The sequence below is a fragment of the Elephantulus edwardii genome, unplaced genomic scaffold (genome assembly GCF_000299155.1).
Source record: "Elephantulus edwardii isolate Elephantulus edwardi_28Jun2011 unplaced genomic scaffold, EleEdw1.0 scaffold00006, whole genome shotgun sequence".
NCBI classification, from domain to species: domain Eukaryota; kingdom Metazoa; phylum Chordata; class Mammalia; order Macroscelidea; family Macroscelididae; genus Elephantulus; species Elephantulus edwardii.
In genome coordinates this window covers 9,650,444-9,674,481 of record NW_006399756.1, presented here as the reverse complement: position 1 = coordinate 9,674,481, position 24,038 = coordinate 9,650,444, and the positions used below count along the sequence as shown (strand labels likewise).

The window sequence follows — 24,038 nt, the reverse complement described above, 5'->3', positions numbered from 1 at the left end:
GAAGTTGACAAAGGCACTTCCGGGACAGGAGTTCATCCTCTTGATGGCCCATGAGATCCTCACTCCCAGTCTCAAAGCCCCACAAAGACCCCACAGTGCTTCGTAGATCCCAGGAGCTCGGCAGACATGCAGAAGTGGTCTGCTCCGCACTTCTCTGGTGCTGCGAGGTGGCCAGGAGAGTGCACAAAAGTGCTGTAGTCACCTGTGTTAACTAACAGGCAGCCAAACTCCACTCCTCTCTTTACAGACCACCGGCAGTGTCACTACAGATCATTATTTTAAACTGTGCTTCCTCTCAGTATCATCAAGAGGAAGCAAGTCTAGAAGGCGCCAAGGGGCCCAAGTTTCTGTATGTTCTTCCCATGTTCCCTTTGAAAACTCCTACTCCCATGTACCCACCTGCTTGCAAAGCTCCCTCATGAGCTGCTTGGGCCCCAGAAAGAAAAGGAGTCCCCTGGGGCCCCTGCATGAAATCAAACCAGAACTTGGCCCAACCTCTTCGGATTTTCCATCAGATTAACCTCTGGCACACGCACCCCCCAAGCCCCATGCCATGTGCAGCAAACCCAGCCTCTTCCCGGCTCTGCTGTCCCAACAATCACACCCAACAGCCGTGAGCTCAGACCTCTAACGCGGGACACCACAGGGCCAGACACAAGGATTAAAAAAATAAGCTGCATGAGATTTATTTTTGTCTTGTTAACATTAATATCTGTAGAAACATTTTATTGTCAGTATAAAAATTAACAGGTCTTTATTAAATACTTTCTCCAATTCTGGAACAGGTAAAATCAGTGTCATATGCATTCGGTTTGCATGGCCACCGCAAGGGGAGTGGGTGTTTCAGAAGCAGGACAACATTGCGCGGTCACAGAGTCCAGCACGGCGACACTTGGGCTGACATCGCTGGTAGCGTCCAGCCAGTTCTTTTCGAGAGGTGCTTGCCAGAATGAGATGGAAGCAATCCCTTAGAAAGGAGGAAGGATCCTTTGAACTCTCAGCAGAACAACTTTGGGTTTCAACTTCCAATGGTAGAACGTGAAGCTCCCAAAAGGCTTCTCAAAAGACAAGAATCCAAAAGGCTATTACTCACTCAAGAAAAGGTGGGCTGATCTGATTAATGAGCAACTTGGGGGAACAGCCAGCTGCCCGCAGAGATGAGCACGCTGTTGGGATCTCAACCACGCTCCTTCCTGGAAGACTCGATGGGGTATCTTCTCAGGAGGAGGACACAGGTACCTTTTGTCCTGGGAAGTACACGTAACTACATAGGCCCATCACAGAGTCACACGTGGGCAAAAATGCCTTCTCACGAAAGGGTTCCTTCAGGACGAGTAGTTGGGTGGTATGAGGACAATTCATTAACCGACAACTAAGCTTCAACCCAAAGCAGCCCATACTTCCTGCCCCTCAGACTATGAGATACTGTCAGTATTTCTCCTTTCCAAGGATATGGCATCTAGTTAAGTGTGAGCAATAGTTTAACCAGTCAACTGTGCTGCCCGCATAGGAATGCCATTTAAATTAAAACAAAAAAAATAATACAAACTATAAATGATTAATCATTTTGTATATTACCAATTCATTAATAAATTAATGTTATACCATTTTTCCCTGAAAGTAAAAGTATTTTTCTTTTCCCACCTCTCTCTGTTCGGTGAAAATGAAAAAAGTTCTGTATAAGAACAGCATTTAGCAAATAGCCATTTTAAAAAAAAAGAGAGAGGCCAATTTTCTAGGTGCCTGGGGATATCCATTTAAAATCAATACAAAAAATAATTCATTGTAAATATATAATATATATTTATACATAATTTGAATATATTTACATACATCCAGCACCTATATACTGCATTTGTGCTCTGTAAGTGTGTGCTGACATATATTTTTCTCCAATTATTACAAAATTAACAAGGAAGGCAGAACAAGTGTTTGCCTTGAGTCCAAGTGGTCCGCGGCCAGCACCCACGGGTCACCTGACGGGGTTCCCAGGCAGGCCTGCGGCAGTCCACAGTCCTATAAACACTCTTTTCTTTAGGGTGAAGATACAAGTCCTCGATCATATAGCTTCTTTACATGTGTGCCGATCACTTTCCAATTATTTACTCCTCTGAGGCATATATACAAGTGCGGACCACAAACTCCAGAGCAAGGGCTCCCTGCTCAGTGCAGGTAGTGGAGCCGCCCCGTCGGGAGACAGGAGGCCTGTTCATGCGCTCACACTGCTGCTCTTGTGTGGGTACTGAGGAAGGCATGATTCGTAAGGCATGGGGTCCGGAGAGAACACAGAGTCATCTCCTGAAGAACAAGAGCTCCGTGTGCCAGGGTAACTAGGTGAATACTGTTCGAGGGGCTGCGTGAGGTCCAAGTAGTCCTGAAAGAAGGGGAGAGAGATGTTTTATTTCATCTCGGGTCAGGATAACAAGGTGAATACGGTTCGAGAGGCTGCGTGAGGTCCAAGTAGTCCTGAAAAAAGGGGAGAGAAGAGTTTTATTTCAAACACAGGCTCTTGAGATGCTGATATTGGGAGCTGGGACAGGTCAGGCTCCCCTTGGCACTTTCTAATGGCTCAGGATGGCCAAGCTCTCCATGACCCGCCCAAGTTCCCACTTTAAGTCCCAAGGCTGCCCTTCACCAGTCTCTCAGAACCGACTACAAATACACTACTGGCAGCAGAGAACAATAAAAGCCTGTTGGACTGTGGGTGTTGGGCGGTCAACTCAACTGAAACCAATTGTCAAGTTGCTTCCAACTCGGGGAGCCATCACGTGAGCCAGAGTAGAACTGGTTTTCACAGGATCTCCAGTGGTTTCTGTTTTAGGATATAAATCCCCAAGCCCTTGGTGCCTCTCGCTGGACTTGAACCCTTAATCTTTTGGTTTGCAGCCAAATGAGGTAACCATGTGCACCACGCAGGGTCTCCCCACTCAACCCAGTACAACTTAGAGTGACTTGTTTGCTACATCACGGCCTCCTCTGAGAACACAGCTCATATTCAAGCCCCAGCCAAAGTCACAATTATGTTACAGATGTCCACACCCACCTTAAGGAAGGCATTACATTTTACTGTGAGTTTCTAGGACAATTCAAGGGAGCATGGCCCCATTCAGGGGGTGATTTAACAACTCTCAGAAGCTCTCCAATTTGTACATGTAAACGGGTTCAAAAAGGCTCAGGAAGTGTGTGTATTGGGTTCCTCATGGGTAATTAATGAAAAAATGAGAACATGGTGGTTATGCTGTAAAGTTTTGAAGATCTGAGAGTCAGGAAGTGCTGTTCTGCTCCCCAAAGCACGGCTGGGGGATTCCTGTGGGGGCTAGGTCCCCCAGTTTAGGAGAGTTACAGAGAGTGGGCTGACCTTAGGAGGAGGATCAACTAACCATGGCCAACACGCCCAGTTCATCACATCCAGCCCACGGCCTGCCACTCACGAACCAAGAGAGTTTCTACTTTTTTTCCCCCTTAAATTTATTTTATTTTATTATCTTTTGTGTGTGTACCGTCAAATCAGATCTGACTGGTACAGGAGGAGATCGCCCCTCGTTCTCCAGCAGAGCATCTGGTGGATTCAAACCGCATACCTCTGGGATTGCAGTGCAGCTTCTTGTCACTAGGCCACCAGAGCTCCCTGAGAGTTTCTACTTTTTTTAAATGGTCACAAGGCACCAAAACAATACCATCTATGGGCACAGACGTTATATCAAATGACAGAAACCCATACACTACTATGTAAATACTGAAGTTCAAGTGTTTCACGAAAACACACACATACCCACATATATGCATGTGCACACACACTCATTCATTTATTGGCTAGAGTTGCCTTTGCAAGAAGCCCTGGTAGTTTAGTGTTAAGTGCTGACTATTAACCAAAAGGTTGGCTTGAACCCACCAACTTCTCTGTAGGACAAAGGTGGGCGGTCTCCTCCTGCGAAGGTTTTGATGAAACCCAATGGAGGGTCACTTGATTCGGAGACTCATCGGCAAGAGGTTTGGTTTCTGGTTCAGCAAAATGGCGTTGGTACGACAAATACCAAACAGCCTGCCAAGTTAAAGTACCAATGCTCTGGCCCTTTGCAGAAAAAGCGTGCGAGATTCCTGGGCAGGAGAACTTGTGGGTCTCCTGGTCCAAGTGAGCTGGCACGAAGGGTGGTTCTGCTCAGGCCCACGCAGAAACCAAGTGTTATTCTGTGACATGTGGTTTTGCTGAGAAAGGGGCAAAAAAGTGCAGATCGCAGCACAAAGAGCCTCAGTGTTATCAGAAAAGAGCCCACGGAATGTTGGCGACCATACGCTCTAAAAGATGGGGGAGAAAGAAAGCCCCACTATAATTCATCCCCAGGGCTGGCAAGAGACACAGTCCCCATCTGAAGGGGATGTCAGCTCCAACTGCATCAGCACAACCGCACGGCTGGAAACACACACACCCACCACATCAAAGGGGCGCGTTCCGCTCACCACGACAAAAACAAAAACCCGGTCCTAAAAGGAACCATTTTTCCTCGAGCATGTGGTAATGATTTTCAGGAGGAAAGAAACTTCAATTTTTATATCCGCTCGACAAGATGGCATGGCATTCTGCTCTTTGCCTTTTAGGATACTAGATAGGAATTTCGGTAGGAACAGGCCCACTTTACATAAAAATCCATAAATAAACCTGAACATGGACCCAGCAGCGTTAAAGTGAACCAAAGTGTTGGGTCCCAGTTTCCAAATGAAGCCGTAAACCTCCAGATCTGATAGGAAAATGCTGGTTTATCAGTGGATTGCAAGTCGAGGGTTAAAGGAACTCGCACTGGGAACAACAATTTTGGCAGGAGAAGAAAGTTGTGGGTTATTTTTTTTTTTAAATCTTCTCCCTTCTCTTCAACTGTTTCTTTCAACTTCTGAAGGTCAGCTGTGCTCATTTAAAAAGCAATCTCCCCTCTACCCACACAGCCAGGTCACACTCTCAAGATCAAGTTCGTGGGTGGACACTGCCCATCGCCGCATTTCATTTTCACTTTTTAAAAAAGATTATTTTCTAAATCAGACATTAAATGTCATTTTTCCCTTCCAGAGCCCGCGGGAGATGATTTCTCTTCCCCCTTTGAAAACGTATTGCCTCCCCGTCATTAACTATTACCTTTCATTCACTGGCTAAGGATTTCACTCTCCTGGGACTGTATTCGACTTGACTGGTTTATCATCTTTGATTCGTAGTTTCTCATCTTTTTTGATATGTTGCTGTTACATGCTGTCTGGTTGGGTCCGACCCCCACTGGGTCTGACCCTCATAGCTCCAGTAGGTTTTTCAAAGGCAGTAAATCACACTGCAGGGATGGCCTGTGCTTCTCCCATCGAGCGGCTAGTGGATTTGAAGATCTGAACTGCCTTTGGGTTGGCAGCGAGGCTCGTTACCACTAGGCCACCGAGCTCCCTGTCTGATAGGAGTGACTACCTTCTGTGCCCTTCGGAACCCAGCTGCACTAATGTGACTGTCACGCGGATAATGAGCTGTGACCACCCACGTGTTTGAGTGTAGAACACTGTAGCTGAGTATTCAGGACCTGACTGTAGGCATTTCTGAGTGGACTCCAACCTTCAGCCCACCGGTTGTCATTGGAACCACACTTGTGCCATAAACAGCCACTGAGTTGGGTGACTTCAGGCAAGGATGGCTAGAGGGCTTCTTTAGCTGGTAAGGAGTCCAAAAACGTCATCAGAATGAAAGGTGCATGGTTTCACTTAAGAAAACATGTCAGCCACTTGTTGCAGGAAACTGGTTTTAGCACTACACCACAGCCCTACTACGTTACTAGGATCTCGTGGTTCTGTGTTACGGAAATTCAACTGATGGCATGTGGTTCCCAGGCAAGATGATCTGTAATGGACCACACTCACTTACTTTCTTTCTTTCTCTCTCTCTCTCTCTCTCTCACACACACACACACACACACTCACTCACCCTGGATCCACCAGCCCAAAGCCACAGTGAGCTGAAACCTTAGGCAAACCTCCTTGGCCTAGTCTCCAGAGTCCACACTCACAAAAAATGGTTCTAGCAACCTCAGGGCTTAACGAGAACAGGAGTTTAACTCTGTCTGACCCCTGCAGAAAAGTGGTCAGCTCCAGTACAGACCCCAGCAGGGAACAAGGCTGAGCTTTCGTCTCACGCCAGGCAAGGCCAGCAGGCTTCTGGAATGGGCAGTGTGGGTCCTTTCTCACCTCGTTGGTTGTGAGTGTGAGAATCCGGTCCAGGTCTTCCACCAACTGCTTGAAGGTCGGCCTCTGGGAGGGGACAGCGTGCCAGCAGTCCCTCATCATCATGTACCTGCAAAACATGGGGTCCTGAGTGAGATACAGGATGGGGCCAGGCCCAGGACCACAGAAAGGCTTGGGCAACATCAAGCTCAGCTGCAAACACGTACCAGAACATTCCATGAGGCCAAGTCAGGAGGGGATATTCACATTCCCTAGGGCTTTTTTCTGAAAGGCACTTAGATTTACAAAAATCTCATCTCATGACTCGCCAGGCGCACCCTAACAGCTTGAAGGGAGGCATGTTTTCCCTGCTGACTTCTGACCTCTTGGATATAGAAGGCCATATGACAATAGGATTGATAAAGGCATGCTTTAAGGCCATTTGGGGGTCACAGACAAGCCATATGTGAGCAGGAAGGCCTCCAGGTCCCTCCTGCCCCCCATTTACTGTCAGTCAAAGCAGCTTTAGCCTTATCTGCCCAACACTTTGGTTTCTGTGCTAAGATTTCAGTTGACAAAGATTCCTCAGTTTCAAAGTAAATAAACAGAGCTCAGAAGCCACAGGCTTAAGGCAGAGACCCCAGGCTGTACGTGGCATCCTGATTAACCTGTGAGGGGCCCTTATCTTGACTATGGATTTCGACAGACCCTCTAGGTGAGGACAAGGTGATAGGGACAGCAGGAGACACAATTGGTGCCTTTATACAACATGTCATAAAACATGGCCATTCATCTGACGTCCACTGAGCACGGAAAAGTGCTCATGGGATTAGTGACAGAAAATCCCCATGAAATGACACACAATAGGCTGCAGTCTTAGGGACAATCACATTGCCTAGTTAATCCTGGCGAAGAGAGGGAGGGAGAGACACCTCCTTCACAGAACAGGTTTTATGGCTCTGGACACACGTCACACTGTACCCCATCTCGCTTCCCGTGTGGCCCAGTGGTTAGAGCTGGTGGCATCCCCGGGAAGGCAGCGGGGCTGATAGCTAATATCCAAGAGCTCTGGTGGCGTAGTTGCCACGGGCCTGCACTGCTAACTGAAAGGAGGCACTTCTTAGCTGGTTCGAATCCACCAAGGGCTCTGAGAGAGAAAGACAGCCAATCTCCTCCCATGGATTTACAGCCTCTGAAATGCCACTACAGGGTCTGCTGCGGGTCAGTTCTGACTGGATGCCCGGGAGGGATGGTGAGGTGAACGAGTTCATGAGGGAGCCATGGTGGTTGGTATCCAACAACTCCATGAGAAAATGGGAGTAATCTCCACCCAGGGTGTTTACAGCCTCTCGAAATCCCATCGGAGGGTCAACTACAAGTTGGTTCCAACCAACTGCAATGAGTTTGAGTCTTTTGAGTTGAACGAGTTCACGCAAACTTGTTGGTGGTCAGGAGGCCACTGCGGACACTTCCGTTCTCCCATTTGCCAGGCCAAGGGCAAGTGCAAACACCAAGCCAGGGGTCCCTGTTCCTCTAACCTTACACACTGAGGGCAGCCCTAGACATTTCCCTGTCATCCTAGGGAGATGGCACAGAGAAATCGCAGCCGGGCCCAGGCTGAAAAAGCCTCAGATAGGCAGCTGGGCTCTCTGCGTGAATGAAAGCTGCATCAGGCCCCGGACAGCCGTGTTCCTTCTGGATGGGCCACGGCCAGGATCATCACTGCATTTATCTATGTCTGTCTGTCTATGTCTGTTCTGGGAATGAGCCCAGAAAACATCAGCCCTTCTTCTCAGACAGGTTTTGATAGCGGGACCTGGGTGAGCCACACAGACAATGGACCTCTGGTCTGGCCATGCCCTGGACCCGAGGTGGGGGGCGGAAGGAAGGTGCTTACAGCTCATTGGTGCAGTTGGCCGGCTTGTCCATCCTGTGGCCTTCCTTAAGCAGCTTGAACAGCTCTTCCACGGGAATCCCTGGGTATGGAGAGCCTCCCAGAGTGAATATCTCCCACATCAACACCCCGAAGGACCAGCTGCAAAGAAAGAAAACAGCTTCACTAACAGCCCTCACAGTGCCTGGCTAAGATGGTAAACACTCGCCCACTGCTTATACTCCAGGCCAGTGACTCAGCTTCCCACACAAACACCCCATCCTGTCCTGGGAGGACCCCTCAGTGAGGAGGGCATGGATGGTCTGTGGGCACTCAGAAAGGCCAGACCCAGCACCACCTTCCCTAACAGTGTTCCTCGCAAATGCAGTGCTGCTGACGTGAGGTTCTCAACGCTTCCTTTTCAAAGGCAGAAGAAGGGAAAGCCCCTCCCTCTGTATTTCTGTGCAAGAGTTGTGAGCTCCCTGGATGGGGAGACAAGGTCCCTGAGCAGCCAGTGGTGCCTCAGGGCACTGTGGTTTGGGGCCTGAGGTCACCAGGAAAGAACACTGGTTGCCCAGTCTGTTATGTGCGCTGGGCTGCTAACAAAAGAGGGTCAGTGGATGGGGATCTACCGGCCACTCTATAGGAGAAACAGTCCATCTCCTCCTCTTACACCCTATAACCCTGGAAATGCAATGCAGGGTCACTGCAAGTGGGAAATGACGTGACAGAAGCAGGGTTTGAGAGGTCACAAATGGGGTTAGCTCAGGCTGGGAGGAGGACAGAGGAATTAGGGCCCTCACACAGACAAAAAGTCATTCACCAAAACTAGAATCAGCTCTTGGAGAAAACCTTAAAACAGGTTCCTCCAGAGAGCATCCCTGGACATTTTGGGCCTTGTTCAGGAGAGTCACCCCCCAGAAAACCAGGGAATGTGTTCTAAATGCCCCTGACACAGCACCACCAGAAACACCCACGATTTATTCAAGAACGGTAGGGCGCAGCGGTGGAGCTGGGACTCGAACCCACCAAGGGGCTCAGCAGGAAAAGATGTGGGCGTGGCCATCCACTCCCACATGGACTACAGCTGAGGAGACCCTGGGGGAGTTCTCACCTGTCACAGGGGGACACGATGAGTCAAACACTGATGTGATGGCACCGTATCTGGGCAGAGTGAACCTGTCCCCTGCCAGAGGCAGCAGGGTACAGGCAGAACCAGCCTCCAGCCTCAGTTTAACGCTCTGCGAACACGCACATCACACCACCTTCCCTACGACTGCTGAGACCATGGACCACGAGGACAGCATGCAATTAGGGCAAATGAACCTAAAACCCCACAAATCATTTTCTTTTAAAAACAACTTATCTTGAACTTTCTGATTTTGGAATAGTGACAGACTCCAGGTACAGAGTATGGCAAGGAGTCATGTCCCTCATCACCAGCTGTCCTCAGTGGTCAATTTCAAACTGAACTTCCAAATGGAAACTTCTGGAACACCAGTATGGACAGGGCACATTTTGTTGTGTTTTGTGCAAATAGTGCATTTTTTTGTTTTATGAATGGCAGGTTTGTGGCATCTCTACTTGAAAAAGCCTGTTGACACCATTATCTGGTAGCATGTGCCCACTTCATGTCTCTGTGTCACATTCTGGTCATCCGCCCAACATCCTGAACTTCTTCATAATTCTATTCACACCAGAGGAAGGTCTAGTGGCCTAGTGGGTAAGGAATCACGCTGACAATCCAAAGGCTGGCATCTCTAAGCCTCCGCTTGGCCCACAGAAGACAGAGAGGCGATCTCCTCCCATGGGATTTACGGCCTCTGTGGCCAGTGATGGCTCAGTTCTGACTCAACGGCACACAACAACAGTGCACACTTGCTAAGACTGCAGTGTGAATTTTCAGAGCAAAAGGAAACACCAAAATGGAGATAACTCAATTTGCTGCGATTCTGACTTTATCGTCGTGGTCTGGAAGTGAACCTACAGCATCTTCGAGGTCTACAGAAACGTTCTAGAAGTTCCTCCTTGTTTCTTTATGGCTGTCAAGGATGCCAAGACCAGACAGGAAGAATAAATGCGGCAACCAAACCGTGTGGAAGTCATCTATGATGACTTGGCCCTTTAACAGCAAATCCAGGTGAGAGGGGAAACAAAATGAAGCACCTCCAAGGAGGCGAAGTCTCGGGATTGCTTCTCTACAGGAGTGGAGCGCTTGCCGGCAGCCTGGCAGCTCGGAGGGCGGCTGTGCAGCTACGCATCCACGAACGGGCTGGAGGGGGCACTTCCGTGCTGGCAGGGGCGGCGAGCGGTCCCACCTCCCCTGGGCTTTGAAGCCAGGCAGATTAGTAACAGAGCATTAGTTGCCAGCCTAGCATGAAATCCGTCCTTTCTAAGGCAGCTCCTGCCCCTTCTGTGAATGCCCAAGATGTGCCAGGTAGCCGAGGAGGAAGAAAGGCAAGCTCTGCCCAGTGAAAACACCAGAGGAACAGGGAGCCACTTACACGTCGCTCTGATGGGTGTAGACTCTATCAAAGAGGGCTTCAGGGGCCATCCACTTGACCGGGAGTCGCCCCTGTAGATAGGAGAGAACACAGACTATCAACAGATTAAGAATGAGCTTATTCAGCAGACCACAACAGGGCTATGGCCTGATTATGTTAACAGAAGTCACTAATGCTTCGCCACATTTTTAAAATTGGGATTTGGGTGCAAGTTAATGAAGCAAACTGGTTTTCATTCAACCGCTCATACATATTTTGTTTAGTTAAAATACTCCTCATATAACCTTATAATTAAAATACTTATAACCTTATTCTTTCTACTTCTCTGTGAGTCTCATCTCCATGAAACCTTCTGTCCCAGTCCTCCCTGTCCTCTAAGCCCTGGGAAGACACCACCTTTTTTGATCATTCTACGGGGTCTCCCTGGCGTTCCCATTCACCTTCTAGGCCTTTCCACTGCTTGGCTAAAATGGGAGTCACAGGGTGAATTTTGCTGCATCTTCAAAGGCTGCCTAAGGGCCATGGTCTCAGAGGTTCTACCAGTCTCTACAGGACTAGAAAGCCCGGCTAACTTTAGGTTTGGGGGTGGGTTTTTTTGTCTTTTTGGGTCACTCTTTTGAATATCTTCTACAGTGACCCTTTTTAAAGTGGTCAGCAGTGATAGCCAGGCACCACTTAAGTTCCTCTGGTCTCAGAGTTGTGGAAGTTGAAGTTCATATAATCCATTAGTCCTCTGGACAGTTTGTTCTAGAATATCTCTGCTTTTACTCCCTCTTCTTTGTTCCAGACAAGGATAGACCCATATTTGGGCATTAGATGGCTGTTGGCAAGCTTATAGCACGCTAGTGTAATGACTTTTATAGGTCCTTGAATAAAGAATAGAAATATGAAGACTATAACGAGTGAGGTGTGCAGACTCAGAACATTAGTGGAAAGCCATCACTTTTCCTTCTCCCTGTCATGGAGCTCTGCAGCACGCAGACATGCTCAGACCAACTTTCCAGCGAAAATGAACCAAGCAAGCCTCATTCTCAGTCTCGGCTGTGAAAGTCCTTGCTAAGGAGCATATGAACGTCAGAGGCTGCTGACTCTTATGAACACAAGAAGGCTTTATCTCTACGAACCACATCTTATGTGTAGCCTCCATCACTCATTTGTCAGACTTCAGGGATTTGCGTGTGGATATGATGCTGGAAGCTATACCGCCAGTATTGCACATACAGGATGGTCACTCACGGTGGACCAGAAATTAGCTCACAAAGGTTTTCTGGATGATCGCTGGGTACGAAGGCATTACACAGCACGCAGGTAACATGGTAGAGTGGACTTGGACAGAATGACCATGATGGCGGCTAGACTGGACACCACTCCACTTCTATATACAGGCCACCATGAGTGAGGCAACGCACATCAACTAATGATGAAATACAGCTCCCTGTCCCACTTGCACTTACTAAGAAACTGATGAAGAGTAAAGCAGAAAATAAAGACAAAGGCAGAGGAATGATCCTTCTAGATCTGGGAGTCTACGATCTATCCAGAACATTCGGCCTGCCTCATTGTCTCTCATAGCCATGCCCCACCCTCCACCCTCGCATATTCTCTGCATAGACTTACATTTGTGGTCTTTTTGTAATAGTCTATGTTGTTGATATCTCGGGCCAGGCCAAAGTCAGCGATCTTCATCACATTGTTCTCTGTGACCAGAACATTCCTGGCTGCTAAGTCTCGATGAATACACTGAAACGGAGAGAGAGAGAAGAGCTTATCTCCAAGTGCTCCACAAACAGGAGACACACACAGCCTCACCCTGCAGATGGAGAAAGCATCCTATGTTAAAAAAGTGTTTATTCTCGAAGGACTGGGAAACAGGGAGCCATCATCTCAAACCACAAAAGTGAACGAATCAGTGAGTTCTCTTCCACCTGTTGAGCTGGTCACAGCCCTGGAGTCTCTGTCACCTGCGTGTCCAAACCATATGTACCACAGCACCTCACACCTGTCCGACTGTACGTACCACAGCACCTCACACCTACCCGACTGTACGTACCACAGCACCTCACCTGTCCGACTGTATGTACCACAGCACCTCACACCTGTCCGACTGTACGTACCACAGCACCTCACACCTGCCAGAACCATACAAACCATAGCACCTTACACCTGTCCAAACTGTACAAACCACAGCACCTCAAACCTGTTCAAACCATACATATAACAGCACCCACATCTGCTGGAATGATACAAACCACAGCACCTCATACTTGTCCGAACCATACATACCACAACACCTCATACCTGTCCAACTGTACACACCACAGCACCTGCACCTATCCAACGGTACTTATCACAGCACCCTCACCTGTTAAGCATCCCAAGAGTTCAACATGATCCTAACTGTCCTCTCTTCATCACTCCCTGGTCACTCTTCAGTATTCTAACCTGTTTCTGGCATCTGGATCTCTTCAAGTTACCAAAGCAGTAAGTTGTCATAAATCCTGATTGATGGTGACCCTATGTGTGTAAGTACACCAGAGCTTTTATGTACATAATGTGTATGACACATCTTTTATGTACATAATGCACATCGCTCATCTTTTAGGTATGTAATGTGCACCACGTATCTTTTAGGTATGTAATGCTCATCACGTGTCTGTTATGTAATTTGGATCACACATCTATCCGTATGGAGAGTGCCCGGCTGGTGTAGTCCATTGGGGTTGCACCGCTGACCCAAAGGCCGTGCCTCTTAACTAGCTCAAATACACTACTGGTTCTTGAGGAGACAGCTGATCAATCTCCAGTCTCCTCCTGCACAATTTACAGCCTTAGAAAACGCATTGGGGGGTCAACTATGAGTAGGTTCCTTCAGGCTAGTGGGCTAGTGACAAAAAGCTGTGCTGCAATCCTGAAGGTGTGCAGTTCAAATCCACTACCTGTTCTGTAGAAGGTTAAGCCATCTCCTCCCATGCAATTTACCACCTCTGAAAACCTGCTTAGAGGGTCAGCTATGGGTCAGATCCAACTCGACGGTACACAACAACAACTACACACACACATAGACACATATATAACATATATGTATGTATGTATAAACATTCTATATACTACATATATATATAATAGTATATCTATATAAAATAGTGTGTGTGTGTGTGTGTGTGTTTAACTATATACTATCCTCCAGTTGGAACGAACTCATGGCTGACAGGTTTTCAGAGGCTGTAACTTGCAAGGGAGGAGACTGCTCATATTTGTCCTGCAGAGCAATTGGTAGATCTGAACTGCCTGGGTCTGGCCTGGCTGCACCACTAAGCCTCTAGGGCTCCATAAATACATGTATGTATGTATGTATACATGTGTGTCAGTATGTGTGGATGGAGATAGATAGATAGATAGATAGAATGTACCTATAAGCATGCATTTTAATTTAAAATTTACAACAGCGATTGGTTTTCCATTCAATGATTAAAATTCTGCTTTGCAGCACTAATTACCGTCCTCATGTTTGTAACAACACTCTTCCACTTCCTCCCTGTGATTCTCACTTCCATTCATTCTCCTGACCTTCGGAGCTTCTCCCTTGGACAGACACTGACTCAGCCTCTGATCCACCTGAAGGCCACCTCTGTCTGTCCATGGGACACCTCCTCAGGGCCAGCCTTGCTTGTTGAGAAGCTGCTGACCTATGGTTCTGCTTCTCCCTCTCTGATCTCCAAGAAGTTATTATAACTGTTTTCTTTTTCTTTGCCACAAACCATATGCTTGTGTAAACGGCTGTGTTTTTGTTGTGTGGTTTCTATGATAAGATTTCATTACATGTCCATTAGGATCTACTTATCTTTTAAGGAGGTAAACTACACAGGCAGACACGCCCAGGGAATAGCGCACAGAGGTGCGTGACCATGGTTAACATTATGCGGAGGAGGCGCCCATCACCCACTCAGGGAGGCTGTAACAAGAGGGCTTAAATGGATGGGCGCAGTGGACAGTCAGTCAAAGGAATAAGCCGAATTGTTGCCACAGAACACAAGAGCAGTCGCTGTATTCCAGGCCCCCACCTCTCAACTACTTCTCGTGTCCATCTGCTTCCCTGGCCCCATGTTTGGGATCGAAACGGGGAAGAGCTGCAGGCATGAGCCCATTCCTGGCCAAACCGGATAGGAGGTGTGAGAAGCAGAAGCCGCTGTTCCCTGTGATGGGCCACGTAAGGAGGCCTCCTCCACGGAACACCCAGGCCCCACCACTGGCTCCTAGTGCAGGCTCTCAGTCCCTCTCCATCCCCGTGACCCAGGCTTGGACCACACACCCCGCTCAGCACACAGATACCACCGATGTCACCCTACCCTCCTCGGAGGGAGCTAGAGTCCAGCAGGACCCCCTCCACGCAGGGTGCTAGGAAATGCCAAAGCTCACTCTCCAGGCTGGACAAGAAGAAAACTTGGAATCAATGCTGGAGAAAAAGCAAGTCATTAAAGCCACATCAGATTCCCATCATCTGCAGAAACTGACTTGTTCTCCAGTGCCGAGACCTCACTGGCTGACAAAACAGATCCCTGGGCGGTGTGTGCGATACCCTGCTTCCTCTGGGGGAAGGTCTACGGGTCACACTACAGATCACATTTCATTCCCATGGCAACCTTATGAGCTGGGCAGCATCGCACCCCTTTTACAGACGGGAAGCCTGAGGCTTGCCTATTAAAAACAAAAACACTCCGCTCACGTCTAACACCTACAAGGGCTTACCTTTTGGGATTTCGTTTTTAAAAAAGAAACTTTGCGTAGTTTTGAGCTAAAAATATCCACATTTTTTCTTGTCTCACTATACCAGCTAACCAATGGTGTTACTGTATGCACCACGGTGCTTCTTCACTTCTGCAGAGATTTGAGCCAGTTCATTCTGGTTTGAACCCCTTCTGAGAATATGCCTCTCTCCCCCAGATCTTCTGCACCCTCGTCTACACGGTCATGGCATCCCCAGTGAGGCTTACGCACACTTAACCCACTTATGGACCCTGGAGATCTTGTTACAATATAGTTTCTGACTCAGTGTTATCTGGGGTGTGAAGGCAAGTTCTCAGCAAAGGGTCACACTGGAATGAACTGGTTCACAGCCCCCATGCCTCTCCCCCCGACATGTGTGAGAGCACCTGTGGACTGGTAGTTCACCTCTACGCTCCCAGCACTGAGCATTGAGCTGACTCCATAATCGCGCCATAGCAGTAACGAGCCAGGAGTTACCACTCCACAGCCCAGGGCTCTTCGCTTTGGGGGGCAGGTCTTCACCAAGCTCACTGCTGTCCCCTGTGGGGTCGAGGTGGAGGCAGACTAGGTTAAAGATATCTGTCTCTTTTCCTACTTTTCCCCTTCCCATTCCCGTTCCATGAGCAAGCCTCTTGCTTTCACTAGCACGCTCCTTCTAAGACCAGCTTTCTTAAGATCTGCATCTACTACTGGTTCAAACCTGCTCCAAGTTTTCGCTTCCAGATCACCTTCCGCAAGGGCTTTGTCTCACACGACGTCCTGAGGGCACAGTATTCCTTCGCCTTCATCCAGCTCTTGTGCAAAGGTGCCTGCACTGCACTGGTTATAAAGAGGCCCTGGCACACAGTTACCCCCCCCCAGCCCCCCAAAAGAGAAGAAGGGATGACCACCTGCACTAACGCCCCCAAAATTAACAAAGCCAAAACCCCAAAACACCTGCTGAGAGCTACTGACTAGGAGGTTTAACCAAGTTTGAAAACTGGTTTAAAAAAGAAACTTAAGGCAACATTCAATAGCATAGACAGAGCAGTTGGCCTAGTGGACAGAAAGTCATGCTCCCAAGCCAAAGGTGGGTAACTTCCATGGCCCTCAGGCCTGCCTTTAATTGTTCTTGGTGAAACATTCTTCTAGGTTGCATAACCCTGGTCTGTCCACTTGCTGTACAGCGGTAACTCATGGTTGTTTGTGAAGCTGAACACTGACACTGATGTATCAAATGTGATAATGGTTTCCCATGGTGGACAGTGTTTTGTGGACCTCCCCAATTAAAACAAGCTTGGAAGCAAGAGTGGCATCCACTTCCATAATTATAGCTTGCCTCTGGAAACCCTGTGAACCTGGAGAAAGGATGAAAGTTATACAGGTGTCCAGGACTTCTGTTCATAGGGTCACTATGAGTCACCACGACTGGAGGGCACTTAAGAACAAGGCAACATTGTCAAGACCCAGCTTCCAACAATGTTACTGTATCATTTAATACATAACAAAAGCTCAAACAGGAAAAGACAAAAGAACTAAGTGGGATCTCAGGAAAGTTATGATCTTCTGTTCACCCAAAGTTTGGTTTTGGGTTTTTATTTCTTTTTAAATAAAAAAGCGAAAATGCCACCAACAGATGAATGGACAAGCTACCTAAGACTATCTCCAGAAATCAAGTATCTAACAAGAATCTGATGGCAAATGTACAAAACTTCCACAACAAAACAATGATTCAGGGGAGCTCTGGTGGCCTAGTGGCAAGAAACTGCAACTACAATCCCAGAGGCAGACGGTTCGAATCCACCAGATGCTCTGCCGGGAAAAGGAGGGACAATCTCCTCCTTTACCAGTCAGATCTGATTTGACGGTACACTCACACAAAAATTTAAAAAAAAAATTTAAAAACAAAAACAAAAACAAAACAATGATTCTGTCATGAAAGAGGCAGGAGATATTACACCAAAAGCCCAACAAACGTATAAAAGGCTCATTACTGGTCACAGCTGCTACTCTTGTTTTGCATCCTTGTGTCAGAACCTACTTCCTTCCACTGGGTTTTCAGAGACTGTCAAATTCATGAGAAGAGACAGCCTAGATTTCCCCTGTGGAGCTGCTGGTGGTTTTGAAATGCTTGCCTTTGGGGCTGGCAGTCCAGCTCCTTACCCAGTAGGCCACCAAAGCTGCCTCATTAGCCATTAGAGAGCTGCTAATTGAAACCAAAGGGAGGTAGCATTTCATCCCTGAGAGGATGGGTAAAGCTATAAAAAGGAAATCACAAATGTTGGCAAAGATTTAGGGTAACTTTTTTTTTTTTTTAATTTTATTTCATTATTTTTGGGTGTGTGTACCGTCAAATCAGATCTGACTGGTACAGGAGGAGACTGTCCCTCCTTCTCTAGCAGAGCATCTGGTGGATTCGAACTGTGCAACTCTGAGATAGATTTAGGGTAACTCTTATCTCCTGCTGGTGGGAATGCAAAATAGCTCAGCTCTTGCAAAAAATATGAAAGTTACTCAGAAAAACTAAAAAGATAACTTTCATGACCATCTTCAGTATATACCCCGAAGACCTGAAAGCAGAGAACCAGAGGCTGGCACATCCACCTCCACTGAGGTTCTGTTCACAACGGCCAATGATGGACACAAGCTGTATGTCCACCAGCAGATGAATGGATACACAAAATACAGCGCATGCATGCAATAGAAGCAGTGGTGACGGTCCCACAGCACACTGGGCACTAAGACAAATGGAACACTACTCACTCGGTCAGGCCGCGGAATGAAGTCCTGATAATGTTCTACGTTTGGAAGGAACTTGTCAACACTATTCTGGACCAACATAAGCAAATCACAAAAGGAAAGAATACTATGACCTCATATCAAAAGAAAATGCAAATGTAAAGAGACAAAAGGTTAGTAGTGGTTACCAGGTGAGGAGAGAGGGAAGGAAACAAAGGAGGTTAATCCCAAGGCAAAAAAATCCCATTGATTAGGGGGTAAAGCTGCACAGTCTGTCTGTTGTAATTGATATCAGATAAGCTGTACATCTGTAAGAAGCTGGATTGGTCAAAGCTGTGGGAAAAATAGATTCACAGCAACAAAAGGTAGTTGTAGAGACTGTTTATGGACAAACAACATTGCATGGTATTTCGTCCCTTGGCTGGGAGGTTTAGGGTCATGTGTTCACGGCTATCCCAGTTTATTTGCCTGATATTATCTAAAATTACTTCTAACACTTAAAATTTCAACCATCTTTACACAAACCATTCAGTGACATTTTTACAAACTACCCAGTGGCATGTGTTCCCCAAGCTATGCCATCATCACCATTCTTGATGTCCAAAAGACATGCTCATTTCTCACTCTCACATTCACTGTCAGTCTCACCCACTGTCATCCCATATCTCCTGCCCAAACAGGTCAAAGGCTTCATGTCCATGTGTCTATCTCACCTGAGGGCCCAGCCAGAGGGCATGAGACAGTCAAAGTGCTCGAGGATTATTTGTGAAATGAATGAAAAATGATGAAGCAGAATATCCGCCATCTCTGTCTTAGTAGCAGTACCCTGAGTGCTACGAACATGCTAGTGACTAACTTAAAGGCTAGAGAGAGGTTCAAGTACAACCAGAGGCACCTTAGAAAAAAGGCCTGGTGATGGACTCCTCACAGGTATCAATACTGGGAACCCACAGAACACAGCTGGATGAATACACATACACACAACCTTAAGTAGAGGTCAACATGGCAGTAGCTAGTTTCACTTTGCTGGACAGAAACCCTTTCTCTTCCTCATGGCAGTGTGATGTGGCCATGACCAGCACTTCCACAGATGCCGTCTCCTGACAGAGTGCTCCCAGCAGCTGACCTGGGGCCATCCCAGAGCTACAGACGGGAGGCACTCTGGCTAGGCTGTCAAAACTCTTGAAAATTGGCTTTTCTAGCCACTGTGTTAGCCCCCATTGGGGTGGTCTGGTGCGGAATGGTCTCCAGCTATCGTAACTGTGAGCACATGGTCTTGCAAATCATCAACAGCTGTGGGACCAACATAAGAGGATGCTTTCCACACTATGAGAAATGGTGGTGTAGAGATTGTGAAGAGACTGTGGCAAGGCGTAATCAAAGGAACCCTGGAGAGATGAAGGCCACAGTTAAAGGATTTGATTACTGGATAACTGAATGACAAGCTGATTTATAATTGCTCTGAGACAAAGTTTGCTGGATGATTGAAGGAACCAGAGGCTTCTTCAATTTGTGCTGCTGAACTAAACCTAGACTTTCACTGCTTAAGATATTATGTTTCCTTAATTGAGGAATTGGGTCTTGCTATAAATCTGGCTTGGGACTGCTGGACTAAACCTGGATTTACTCTATGTGATATACTTTGCCTTTCCCCCACAGCCCAACCTATTTCCCTAATAAATCCTACAACTAAAAGTAAAGTCTGTGAGTCAACAACAAACACGGGACACAATGATTGACAGAACTAGATGGACATGTGGAGTGCTATGAGTGCCTATGTAGCTAAGTGTATGGGGTATAGGTATGATTGATAAAGTCTCCCTTTACGAAGCACGTCGAAGACTCAGCCACACCCATGTTGCATCCCTTTTGCAGAAATTATGCTTGTTTGTTGTTGTTGTTTTATAAATTGAAGCTCAGTGGCCACTCTGAACGGAACAAATCTACTGGTTTTCCAATAGTATGTGCTTGCTTTGTGTCTCCGTGTCACATTCTGAGAGTTCCCACAAGTTTGTCATCATGTTACGGCACACTTCATGGACCACAGAGCAGTATGCCTGAACCTTACAATGTACCAGGAAACTCAAATATTCATGTGCCTTGTATTATTTCTACCTTCACCTTATTGCAGTGGTCAGATTCTAAAAGAGTTCACAGAGAAGATTGCAGGAAAAGCAGGGTAAAATGTAGAGGAAATAAAAAAATATTTTAAAAAAAGAAATGAGCCTCATTGGTACAGTAGAGACTGGAGGAACCGATGAGATTATGGCCTTTGGTCAAACTCTTCAAATCAGGAGCAGCATACAGCTCTGTGGTTCAGGACTCACCAAACAATGGACTAATGGACAGGCCTGTGAGGTGACCATAACACCGAAGAGCCACTTACTCCTTAGAAAAACCAACCATACAAGATCAAAAGAAAAGCATTTTCCGAAGAGAAAGTTCAGATCAGTGGACATGAGAATTATAGAGGAGAAGTGAATTTGCTTTGTGGGTATCGTGACTGATGCTATCAAACAAGATGCGTTGCATACCCATGTTTATCACGGCTTTGTTCACAATAGCAAGGAGTTGGAAACAACCTAAGTGCCCATCAACAAATGAATGGATAGAGAAGCTCTGGTATATTCACACAATGAAATACTATGCTGCATTGAAAACCAACAAACTCATGCAATATTATTCAAAATGGGTGACCCTGGAGGACACTATGCCGAGTGAAATATCTCAGTCACAAAAGGACAGATACTGCATAGTGCCACTGTTGTAAAACAAGACTGCCTTTGGGTTTAGGGGGAGACTGAGAAAGATGGGATAAATAATGTTTACTGCATTGAAACAGATAAGGGAGAAAACTGTTTAAAAGGTATATGTAATTAGGTATTATTGTAATGACAGGAGTCTAGAACGAAGGCTGCATAGTGGGGTGGACCTGGGGGGGGAGGGATTGTAAACAAATAAAGAATTTTTCTTTTACTTTTCAAAAAGAAGGGTGTACTGGAGGGAGGGGAGGGCAAGGAGAAAAGTGCAGCAGTGAGTGAATGGAAATCCAAAGTTTCTGTAAATTTTCATTAAAATTAATAATAATAATTAAATTTTTAAAAAAAAGATGTGTATGAATGGCTGAATGTAAACTTCCCTGCAAATCACACTCTAAAGAATGACAACTACTTCAGCGGCAGGAACTTAATCGGCAGTGCCTCTGAGGTCTGTCTGTAGTATAAAAGATGTGTGTCAGATTTCCTTTCTTTAACACCCTTCTCTGCACACTGACACATGCCTATATCCTCCCTAGGGTGGGACCATCGCGAAGCAAGCACAGAAATCACAAGTATCCATGGAACACATGAGTGTATGTTTCTCACTTGAACACCTTCCCATTCCACTTCTGCAAAAGTAATATTGATACAGCAGCATCCACTAATATGCAGGGCGGAATGAAAGGCTAATTGTCCATAAATGCTTTTAAAGCCACTCCCCACACCACACCGTCCAGTCCACGTAGGATCCTCTCCAGGATCACCGTTACATTCAGGTGCCAAGTTCTCTTTCATCCTTTCAACCTGATACTCTCTCTTTTGTTCTTCAAAACATGGACATCTTAAAACAATGTCACATGGACAGTCCCACTTCCAGGATTTGTCTGGATGCTTCCTCCTGAGAAAGCCTTCTTTGACTAGTAAATCCCAGTGCACATGTGCACATACCCCACAGACCTCAAAATGAGTCTTGAGCTCGACTCTGAAATCCATAAAGCAAGAGACGCTTCAAGTGGAAACTCCAACACAGCCTTGTTTCCCCATCACCATTCTTCATTTCCAAAAGCCATCCTTCACCTTCAACAGGAAGTTCAGACCTCTCAGTGACAGCTCTCTGCTCTCCCTCCCTCCACCTCTGGTGACCACTCATCAACATGGGTCTCTAAGTCCATCCCCTAAACAGGGCCTCACAACATCAGTACAGTAGTGTCTGGTTATTTCCCTCAGCAGGGTTTTCAAGGGTCATCCATATCACAGCAGTGTCAGAATTTCATTTACAATTAACAATCTTGGCATCAGCAGCCAGGAAACCAAAAGATGAATTGCACTGAGAAAGTATTGTCAAGGACCTCTCCACAGTACTGAAGAACAATGAGTCTGGAGATGAAAGTGCACCTGATGCAGACCATGGTCTTTGCAATTACGTGCTATGCATAAGAAAGCTGGACAATGACAAGGGATTATAGGAGGAGAATTGATGACTTTGAGCTGTGGTGCTGGAGAACAGTATTGAATATACCATAGACTGCTAGGAGAACAAACAGGTTCACCTGAGAGATTGAAACCGGCATGCTCCTTGGAGGCAAAGATTCTGAGGCTTCATCTGACATAACTGTGGACATGTTGTAAGGAGGGACCGCTCCTTGGAGAGGGACATCATGCTTGGGAGAGTGGAGGGACAGCGCAGGAAAGGAAGACCCTCAGTGAGATACATTGACTCAGTGACTGGGGTAATGGGTGTAGGTGTGTTATACTGGGTAAAGTTGGCACAGGACAGAGCAGGGTTCAGAGCTGTTGTACATAGGGTCCCTATGAGTCGCATGTAACTTGGCACATAACAAAAATTTTAAGACCAAATAACATCTAATTAAGTATTTGCCATGTGAAAAGTCTTAAACTCTGGACTTTTGAGAAAAAAACAGAAAAGAAAACACAGTGACACTGGGCTTTGTCTCTAGGGGCCATGGACATGGGGTCATGAGAAGGGGCTGCCTCACTCAGTCTGCCACGGCAGACTCTGTCCGTGACCTGTCCCAGATTCAGGTAGCCCAGGTCTCCAGGAGGGTGGACTTCAGGCTCCAGAGCTCACACTTGTTTGGGGACCTAAGGAATCCCTGCCACAGAATCCAAATCCACGCTGATGTCACTTCTACACAAGGAGCGAGCTGTGTACTCCCTCTCTCCCAGTCTAGGGCAGCTCTGTGAGCCCCAAGGACGTCTGGGCACCTGTCTCACAGCTTTCAGAATACCTTGCATGTTTCAAGTTCCACCATGAAAGGCATGTTTGGAATGTGTGTGAGTCACCTCAGGGAACCTGGCTGGCTTCTCACCCTGGAGTCACCCACTGACTGGGACCAAACAAATGTTCAACTCTAGAACTTTCTTTCATCTTACCTTGACTCTAGACCAGTGAATGCCATTTCAAATTCAGAACTTTAAACTTAAGCCCCAAAGTCTATGTCTCAGAACTCCACGAGCAACACAAAGGAAGCCAGAATGCCAGCCCCAATCCCAGCATTCTCCATGCGCCTCTGGATGGTCCCGGGCACGCCCGGCTGCTCCCCAAGGAGCCCTCCTCTCTGCTCATCTCTGCACCACAGCTACAGGTTTATGAGGTTGTTTGGCTCATAAAGAGTTCATTAAACCATAACATGAATAATGCAACAAATATTTTCCAGGTCGAACGAGACATGTAAGGACTTGGCTTAGCGAATAAACACATCCCAACTGCCTGTGTTCCTCAAAGCCCTTCTAAGCTGGACCACACCCAACCAAGGCAAACGCGTAGGACTCACTTTTTGAGAAGCCAAGTATTCCATGCCTCTGGCCAGCTGGTAGGTGCACGACACCAAGTCCTTGAAGGTCATCTGCTCCTCAGGGACCCGGTTGATGTCGTAGGAGTACTCCATGCCGGGTGGCCGGCGGGCACGCAAGTATTCTCGGAGGTTCCCCTTGGAAGCATACTCCACGATGACGTAGAGTGGGCCTGGGGAGGGAGAGGACGCTCTGTGAGGCAGGGACCCCAGGGCCCACCTGTGGTCTCAGCACCTGAGTGACGTAGTTCAGCCCAATTCTTCTGTCTGCTGTTCTAAGCATTTAGCACACAGAAAACCACACCAACCTGGAACACATACATTCAAATCTCCCCACACGGAGGCCAGGACTTGGTCATGCCTAAAGCACTGGTTTTTTTCCTTTTGATTTTTCCCCCTCAAGCCACACCACCCCCAACACACA

At 47.1% G+C, this 24,038-nt stretch overlaps 1 protein-coding gene across 2 annotated transcripts in view; it reads right to left on the bottom strand.

The window, feature by feature from the left end:
* Positions 1-1,408: 1,408 nt before the first annotated feature.
* Positions 1,409-24,038, bottom strand: part of FGFR2 (fibroblast growth factor receptor 2) — a 127,343-nt gene continuing 104,713 nt past the window's right edge. Inside the window, exons 10-15 of one of the 2 annotated variants that reach the window (XM_006879892.1) lie at positions 23,597-23,787; positions 12,178-12,300; positions 10,561-10,631; positions 8,081-8,218; positions 6,208-6,313; positions 1,409-2,374 (exon numbers count right to left, since the gene is read on the bottom strand). In XM_006879892.1, the coding sequence (XP_006879954.1) occupies positions 2,210-2,374; positions 6,208-6,313; positions 8,081-8,218; positions 10,561-10,631; positions 12,178-12,300; positions 23,597-23,787 (794 nt within the window). In that variant the 3' untranslated portion in view covers positions 1,409-2,209. The remainder of the gene's footprint in view (positions 2,375-6,207; positions 6,314-8,080; positions 8,219-10,560; positions 10,632-12,177; positions 12,301-23,596; positions 23,788-24,038) is intronic. The other variant, XM_006879891.1, reaches the window with a different exon arrangement.